Here is a 9,451-nt window from a genome sequence, read left to right on the forward strand (position 1 = left end):
TGTGATAAACTTAATCATGTAAGGCAAAGACCTTGACTTCATAATCGTCAAATAAATAACCTCATTTTCTTACCCGAAGGACAAGGCAAAATTGGTGTCCACATGAAGGGCTAGAATTTCTCACCAAAAGCAACAAATACAAAATAAAGGTTGTTTGGGCAATTTAAAAAATCTAGAATACCAATGTGTACCACGACATTCATGTTAAAATTCATTATATTAATATGTTATATAGTTTGGAAAACTTTGTATGCAATTAATTTGCTGACTAGAGCTGCTATCACACTGGCAAGTTGAAGTGGTACGTAAAAAAGAAATGAATGACAATTTCTTAACATAACCACTCACACAAGGTGATAAACTTAATCATGTAAGGCAAAGACCTTGACTTCATAATTGTCAAATAAATAACCTCATTTTCTTACCCGAAGGACAAGGCAAAATTGGTGTCCACATAAAGGGCTAGAATTTCTCACCAAAAGCAACAAATACAAAATAAAGGTCGTTTGGGCAATTTAAAAAATCTAGAATACCAATGTGTACCACGACATTCATGTTAAAATTCATTATATTAATGTGTTATATAGTTCGGAAAACTTTTTATGCAATTAATTTGCTGACTAGAGCTGCTATCACACTAGCAAGTTGAAGTGGTACATAAAAAAGAAATGAATGCAAGACAGACGCTTTTAAGTCAAGTATAATGCTAGAGGATAAGTAAATTTTCTCAACAAATAATTTTACTAAGCTTGTGAAAATTGATGGAGGCTGTTATGCCTGAAAAGTTAGGGCTGACATAGACTCTCGTCAGCAAGAGCCAATCAGGGCTTAGGAAGGTTTTATGCCATTCAGGCGCTATCACGTCACACAGTAATGCAAGGGGCATGGCTCCTGCTAGTGTAGTAGGTGAGTGCCAGGCTTGCGAACGGTTATAGATCATCCACCTGTCCAAACCCTACGCAAGTTGAAGATATTTCTCGTGCAAATAACCAATGGGACGCAAAGAAAGATTTGCACGACACCTACCCACTTGTAGACTTGTAATCATTATCTTGAAATTTCCCACTATAAATAGAGGACTTCCCTCTCATCTACGGGATTGGCTAATCTTAGTGTAAAATAGTTTGCACATTCTCTCTCTCTCTTTTGTATTATCTCTAGATTATAACTCAGCTCGTTGCACGTGACCTGATTTTACCCATCTATCAATACAATAGCAGTGGACATAAAATTCGCTTTTGAGCATCCGAACCACTTTAAATATCGCTTCTCATTCATTATATCATTTCATATTTCCTTATCACGTGTGATTTCTAAGTCCGCTTAGCACTTTGCACTTGTGAGTAGTCGGTGTCAAAATCAAGCATCCACAGTTTGACGCTAGAAGGAGGGTCTGATTTAGTATCAGTCTTCATTAGAAATATCTGACTAATCGATCCTACCAATCAGCAAATGGCTCGCGGTTTTGAATATGAGCGAACCAATTATGACAATGAAGAAATCCCCCAGATACAGGAAGACACTTCTGCCGAAGTGCCGCCAGTCCAACAGAGTATCATGACGGATATTCCTTCAAGCTCGCGGCTCAACCTAGCCATAATGAGTTATCTGGTGAGGTTCAATAATACTTTCCAAATGGATAGTCAAAGGCTAGACCGATTGGATCGGGTCGTGCCACCAAAATCCAACGAGGTGGTGCCACCACCAAAAACATCTGCAGGTCACGTGAAAGTGCAAAAAAGGGCAAAAGCCTTTACCGCGTACACTGTAGCACAACAAAGAAAGGGAAAGCAAGTGGCGAATAATGGACTTGAGGGCTCCGAGGTACCAGCGAACACCGGTCGCGCACTAGGGTAATGTTCTATTTTAATTTGAATTCAACACTTTCTTAATTCTTAGTTTATAATTAAAAAAAAAAAAAATTGAGGTATAATTTTCACAAATTATAATCATTTGATTAGTAAAAATGGTAAAGAATTGAGATAATGAGAGACTGATCATGAAAATTCATGGTAGAAGCACAACCACTCACACGAGAGGATAAATTTAATCATGTAAGCAAAGACCTTGACTTGATGACTGTCAAATACATATACTTCATTTTCTTACCGGAAGGACAAGGCAAAAATAGTGTCCACATAAAGGGTTATCATACTGGCAAGTTGAAGTGGTCCATACAAGCACACATAGCTTCCGGAAATGAATCCAAGACAGACGCTTTCAGGTCAAGTCTAATGCCAGAGGACAGACAACATTACTGAAATTTTCTCAACAAACAAATTTACTTAGCTTGTGAAAGTCAATGGAGGCTTTTGAAGCCTTAAAATATATTGTATGAGTTGCCTATATATATCAGAGTTCTGAATTATGATATGCATTAAGAAATAAGAAAAACAATGGAGTGCTCAATCTTGAAGAGAGTATTTTCACTTGTTTCCCTACTCTTGTTGTTTGTTTTGCCAAATTCTTCACTTGACATTGCTTCTAATTCCACTAAAGAAGCACTTGCTCTTCTCAAATGGAAAGCTAACCTTCAAAACCATAACCATTCTCTTCTAACATCGTGGACTCTTTCTTCAGTGAATTTCACTACAATAAGTCCATGTACTTGGTTAGGAATCTCCTGCAACCATGTTGGAAGTATCAGAAGTATTAATCTGACTAGTACAAGTTTAAGAGGTACACTTCATGAACTTTCGTTCTCATTTTTTCCCAATCTTCAATTCCTTGATCTAGGCGTGAATGAACTCTTTGGTACTATCCCTCCTCATATTGGCCACCTAACACATCTAGAAATCCTTTATCTTTATTCAAATGAATTCTCTGGCTCTATTCCTATGGAGGTAGGTAACTTGAAGTCTCTTTCAAATCTAGAGTTGAGTGGAAATCAATTGACAGGTTTTATTCCTCATTCCATTGGTAATTTGAGCAACTTAAAAGTATTGCACCTCCACTTGAACAACTTTTCTGGCTCTATTCCGATGGAGATAAGTAACTTGCAATCTCTTTCAAATCTAGCATTGAGCAAAAATCAATTGACTGGTTCGATTCCTCCTTCCATTGGTAATTTGACCAACTTAAAATTCTTGTACCTCGGCGTGAACAACCTTTCTGGCTCTATTCCTATGGAGGTAGGTAACTTGAAGTCTCTTTCAGATCTAGAGTTTGGCGTAAATCAATTGGTTGGTTCTATTCCTCCTTCCATTGGTAATTTGAGTAACTTAAAAGTATTGTACCTTGAGGAGAACAACCTTTCTGGCTTTATGCCTATGGAGGTAGGTAACTTGAAGTCTCTTTTAGATCTAGCGTTGAGCATAAATCAATTGATTGGTCAGATTCCTCCTTCCATTGGTAATTTGAGCAACTTAAAAGTATTATACCTCCACAGCAACAACCTTTTTGGCTCTATTCCTATGGAGGTAAGTAACTTGAAGTCTCTTTCAGATCTAGAGTTTGGCGTAAATCAATTGGTTGGTTCTATTCCTCATTCCATTGGTAATTTAAGCAACTTAAAAGTATTGTTCCTCCACAGCAACAACCTTTCTGGCTCTATTCCTATGGAGATAGGTAACTTGAAGTCTCTTTCAGATCTATCGTTTGGCAAAAATCAACTGGTTGGTTCTATTCCTTATTCCATTGGTAATTTGAACAATTTAAAACGTCTTTACCTTCACCATAATAGCCTTTCTGGCAGTATTCCTCAATCCATTGGTAATTTGAACAATTTAAAACGTCTTTTCCTTGACCATAATAGCCTTTCTGGTTGTATTCCTTCTTCCATAGTCAATCTGAGCAATTTAATAGGTTTTCACCTTAACAATAACTACTTTTCTGGTTTTATTCCTACGAGGTAAGTAAACGAGGATATATCAATATCTAGGATTGATCACAAATCGAAGTGGTTCTATACATTCATCATTTGATTGTTGTTTGAAGCAATTTAAAAGTTTTGTATCCTTATAATAATAACAACTTTTGTACTTATATTCCTTCTTCTAGTTGTAATTTGAGCAAAAATTAAATAATTACATCCTGGTGACAACAATATTTTTGGTTCAGTTCTCATGGAATTAGAAATTTCTTGGAATGGATTGAAATAGAGTTGTCAGAAAACCACTTTGTTGTTATTAATCGTATCCTATAGCAGTCGTTGAAGTGGATTACTAATTTGAGAAAATCTACACTACAATAGGGGTACTAACTCAGCTTGCTAATTTGGTGCCATAAACCCATGACACATGTCAACTTTACTAGTAGCTCCCTTATTTAATTTTTTTTATATTTTAAAATTAAAAAACCAAAACTTTCTCAGCTCACACTCTATCTTCTCATGCGCCTTTTAAACTTCAATTCTTGAAATGGTATCGCTAAACATGTTTAGTCTCTGACGGCTTTGTGGTACCAATGAAATAATTCTATAAATTAAAATAATATTCAACCTTACCTAAACATAATCTCTTCCAATGGACCAATGCCATTTAATAATGTAAAACATATGGACTCTTTATTCAAATTATGTGGCATGCAGACCCTTTTACAATTTATATAAGTTGATTTTTTTTTTTTTTTTTTTTTTTTTTTCACACGATTCCACTCACACACAAGTTTTGCTGTAATATAATTTTTATATATACAAATTACAAAAATAAAAAGTTTGTGGTTGTAGATTACTTATATTTAATTTAAAATTTTAAAATTGATGAAAAATATTTTGTAAAACTAAAAGATAATGATAAAAAATCAACTCCGCGACCTTCGCATTCCAAGCCTCTGTAGTATGATTCTTGTTATGCACACCATCTGCTCTATGTAAATTCACTATTAAAAAAGAATTAACATCTCCCATTTTATTTCTTAAATTATTTTTTCTCGTAAATTTGAGAGTGGGATAGTGGTATTGATCACAAGGTTAGATTTATTATGATGGCTTTGAGGAAGAAATCATATTATGGATAAATGTTTTGGAAGGGCTTCGATTTTACAGTTCTAAATTCGACTTGAAGAAGCTGAGACCCATGATTCTTAAGAGAATTGAAAATCGTTCAAGAACAAGAACTCGATTGGACTGTGACAAGGTGCCGGCCGACGGACAACCGGCAGTGCCGCCTCCTACAATTATATAGTCAAAGGAATTCTCCGATGGAAAGTTTGCGGCGTTGAACAAAAACTTTAGAAAACTTTAGTTTGGTGTAGAAAAAGTTAAAAACTGAAGCAAAACAGACGACAAGAAAGATAATTTCAATGGTCTAATGAATGTCGTTTATAACTGTATTAAATTAAGAAGAATTTCTTTCTTTTCTTACAATTCAATGTTCTAATGAAACAACTATTCGTTAAGCTCTTGACTTTGTCACCTATTCAATTGTTTCGGGGTCGTGGAAAATTTTGGATCAATTCACATATTCATAGGTAAACTTTCCGGTGACTGCTTGTCGATTGTTTCGACCTTTTCTCCACTGATTGCAGTTCCCTACTGATTTGTTGTTGATATTTGATTGTTGTTGTGTGTAATTACCTGGTCGCCGATGACTCTCAATCATTTTCAACCTTCTGACAGCCAACTCGCCCACCACTTGTTTGACAAAATTCCTCACCCAAAGCCACCAACGGCACCTTCCCTTTGAGATGCGGAATGTGTAGGGTTATTTTTAAATTTTTATTTTTATTTAAGATTTAATATAGTCTGAATGACTACTTTACCCTTAGACCGTTTGACTAAAAGATTTTCTATGAATTTAAAGGTAAGAATATGGAATTTATGAAACCAAGGTGGGAACTTGCTATTTCACTAAATCTTGGGTGAGAATATATCGTATACTCTTTTTAATGCACACCATATTTTAAGCTTTTTAACTAAATTTAATTCAGATATTTGAAGCTAATATATTTTGCAACAGGAAAAAAAAAAAAAAAAAAAATTGCAAAAGCTAATGGCATAAATTACAACATCAGATTATGCAATATATATTCAAATGCAAGCCATATGTTGTATTTTTGTATTTACATTGTATTTATGGAATCCATAGCAATTAAGATGTTCTATTGAAATAATTATCTAAATTGAAAAGTAATTCTATATAATGCTAATGTCAAATCTCAAATGTTAATCAGAATTCAACAATTTCTTAATTTTTATTATTATATATGTATAAAAAAAGAAGATATGATGCAGAGAAATTATAATCATTTGATTAGTAAAGATAGTAACGAGAGGTGAGTCATGAAAATTCATCGTAGAAGCACAACCGCTCTCACAGGAAGGTGTAGTCTTAACCATTTACCTCCCCAAGTCCCAATTCGAAGAACATTGCCAAGGTACCCGCAAGAAAATAGTTAATATAAGTAGATTGAATTTCAATATAATATTTATTGAATTGAATTGAAATGCAATGCAATCCACTTGAAAATTAATTGAATTTGTTATGGAACCAGTTTTTTAGTTCATGACAGGGAGCAGGATGTTTACAGCTTCCAGTTTTCAGTCCTGTGTTTTCCAGTTCATACTTCGTGCTCAAATTTCCAGATTTATATTCAGCTTCCAATTTTCAAATAATTACTGCTCAACAGTCAACGTTCACTGCAACAGTTTCCGTTTGTTTTTTAAAAATGTTCATTATTCAACGGTTTGATTAACAGCTTCTGTTAAGTGTCGTTAAATTCTTTTAGTACAACGTTGCCGCAGTTCTCACAGAATTAGAAATTTATTGGAATGGATTGAAATAGAGTTGTCTCAAAACCACTTGCGGGTTATTTATCCTATCTTGTAGTACTAGTTGAAGTGGATCACTAATTTGAGAAAATCTACACTATAACAGGGGTACTAACTGAGGGTGTTTAAAAAAATACAAAAATCGAACCGATAACCGAACTGGAAAACCGATTAACCGAAAAATGGTTCGGTTACGGTTCAAGAAATTCAAAAAACCAAATTTTTGGTTCGGTTAGCGGTTTGGGAAAAAATCAAAACCGGTTTATATATTAAATAAAAATAAAAATAAAAACTATATATTAAATAAAATAATAATAATTTAAACTAAATCCCTAAAAAAATTGTTAGTAATGGTCAATGGATATATATGAATGTTTAATTTTTATTTGGATATGTACTGTTCATGTTTACATTTTAATTTGGGAAAAAATTTAAAAAAAAAAGTTTTATCCAATAAAAAAGGGGAAAATCGGTTAACCGAAAAACCGGTTTTCCCCCAAACCGGTTCGGTTTTGGTTCGAAAAAATTCCCGAACCGAAAAACCAATTAGGTTTAGAAAAGTGGTTAACCGGTTCGGTTAACCGCTTTTGAACACCCCTAGTACTAACTCAGCTTGCTGATTTGGTATCATAAACCCATTAGAGACTGACACATTTCAGCCTTATTAACAGCTCGCTTATTTAATTTTTTTTTTTAAAAAAAAAAACCAAAACTTTCTCAGCTCACACATATCTTCCCACGTGCTTTTTAAACTTCAATTCCTAAAATTGTATCGCCAAACATGTTTAGTCTCTATCGGGTTTGTGGTACCAATGAAATAATTCTATAAATTAAAATAATTTTCAATCTTACCTAAACATAATCTCTTCCAATTCCATTTAATGATGTAAAACATATAAATTCCTTATTCAAATTATGTGGCATGCAGACTCTTTTACATTCTGATTCTCATTAAACAATTTATATAATTTGTATATATACAAATTACAAAAAGAAAAAGGTTGTGAGTGTGTATTACTTATTTTTAATCTAAAAATTTAAAATTGATGAAAAATATTTTGTAAAATTAAAAGCTGTTATTCTTCTTCTTTTCTCCAAATCAACCTTCACTCTAATTCAAACAATCCAATTTTTAATTATTTAATGGAAATTCAACAAAATAAATTCAATTATTATTCTTTATATTATTCTTGGGTTAAATTGTAATAAGTTGGGTTCATTTTGTAAAAATACAAACTAGTATCTAAAACGGTGCGTTTTGTAGCAAATGTATATAAATGCTCGGTAGCTTCTTCTTCAATTCAATTAATGAAAAACTTTGTTGGCTAAAATTCTCTTACGTCCAGTTTCTTCTTTCTTCTCTATAGTTTTTCTTCTCCATTTTTCTTGGCTGGTTGAAACTTCTTCATGGTATCAGAGCTGAAGACAAGCATCAATGCCTACTACTAGTTATGAAATAGTGAATCTTGCTTCGAAAACTGGAAGTATGAACATGACTAGCTTAATTGTGCAGTCGTCACTACCGTCTCTTACTGTGAAGTTGGAAGAGAGAAATTACAACTATTGGCTCACTCAAATTCTACCAGCCTTAATCTCTCATGAGCTCAATGGCTACATTATAGGTGAAATTACTTGTCCCTCTATGTTTCAAATTGAAAAATCGGAAGATGGTGAGAAATTGATAAAAATAACAAACCCTAAGTACTTTGAATGGAAGAAGATAGATTAATGTTTTGTTAGCTAGTTATTTTCCTCAATTTCTGAATCTATGTTTAGACACGTAGCGAAATGTACTAGTGCCTATGAGATTTGGAACAATATAGAGTTACACTTCCAATCTTTCTCAAAGGCTCGGACATTACACTTGAGGAACTTGTTACAGACCATGAAAAAGGAGGGTTTAAGTATCAATGAATATGTTTTAACAATGAAAGAACTAGGAGATGAATTGGTTGCAAGCGGAGTGTCAATTGGAGATGAAGAATTGCTCTTATACATTATGGATGGTTTGGGACCTGAATACGACGTTGTTAATAGCAATAATGCCACTTTTCAAGAAGCTCAGTTTTTGCTTCACAACATGAGATGCCTTTGGAGAGACATAATGGTGCATTATTGAATTTTCATGAACACTTGAACTCAGCACTCCTAGCCTCAAAATAGGGAGCAACTGACACTCATTTATATGCACGTCAGAATTCTTCTACTCCTATCTCTTCTGGAACTGTGATTCAGAGTAATCTACTAAACTACCATAATACTATATCCTATGTTCAACAACTTACCATTGCTATGTTGTATGTCCAACAACCTCCCAATGCAAATTTTAATCAAGGATTCTTTCCTAATGTCCCTAGCTATGGTGGTGATAATATGATGAGAGGACGAGGACGAGGCAGAGGTTACTACAGACCAAGACTAGTATGTCAGGTCTGTAGTAAACTTGGTCACTCTGCCTTATAGTGTTATCATCGCTTTGACCAAGATTTTCAAGGTTTTCCAGTACATAATTTTAACTCTCAAGTGCAGAATTACAATTCCTAGACTCCTTCTATCTCGTATAACATCTTTGGTTCCTCTCAATTTATTGGGTCAAGAGCTTCTACAGAACCTGCTCAAGCTATGGACGCAACTCAACAGGGCTCCTTTAGTCCTTTTCATACCAACTCCTTTACACAATAAGGCTCATTTAATCCCTCTCATGTCAACTGCTTTGGCATGTTTCATGATATGAAAACTAGT

The 9,451-nt window shown here is 34.0% G+C and overlaps 1 protein-coding gene across 1 annotated transcript; it reads left to right on the forward strand.

The window, feature by feature from the left end:
- The first annotated feature begins 2,396 nt into the window (after positions 1–2,396).
- Positions 2,397–8,828, forward strand: LOC116126244 (probable leucine-rich repeat receptor-like protein kinase At1g35710). The gene is made up of 2 exons (XM_031411946.1): positions 2,397–3,850; positions 8,486–8,828. The coding sequence occupies exons 1-2, from the start codon at positions 2,397–2,399 to the stop codon at positions 8,826–8,828; spliced, it is 1,797 nt and encodes a 598-aa protein (XP_031267806.1).
- Positions 8,829–9,451: the final 623 nt, after the last annotated feature.

The sequence above is a fragment of the Pistacia vera genome, unplaced genomic scaffold (assembly GCF_008641045.1).
Source record: "Pistacia vera cultivar Batoury unplaced genomic scaffold, PisVer_v2 Contig178, whole genome shotgun sequence".
NCBI classification, from domain to species: Eukaryota; Viridiplantae; Streptophyta; class Magnoliopsida; order Sapindales; family Anacardiaceae; genus Pistacia; species Pistacia vera.

Coding starts and splice junctions, on each gene's coding strand:
- LOC116126244 (XM_031411946.1), top strand. CDS start 2,397: ATGGAGTGCTCAATCTTGAAGAGAGTATTTTCACTTGTTTCCCTACTC. Junction 3,851..8,485: donor TCTGGTTTTATTCCTACGAG/GTAAGTAAACGA, acceptor ATCTATGTTTAG/ACACGTAGCGAAATGTACTA.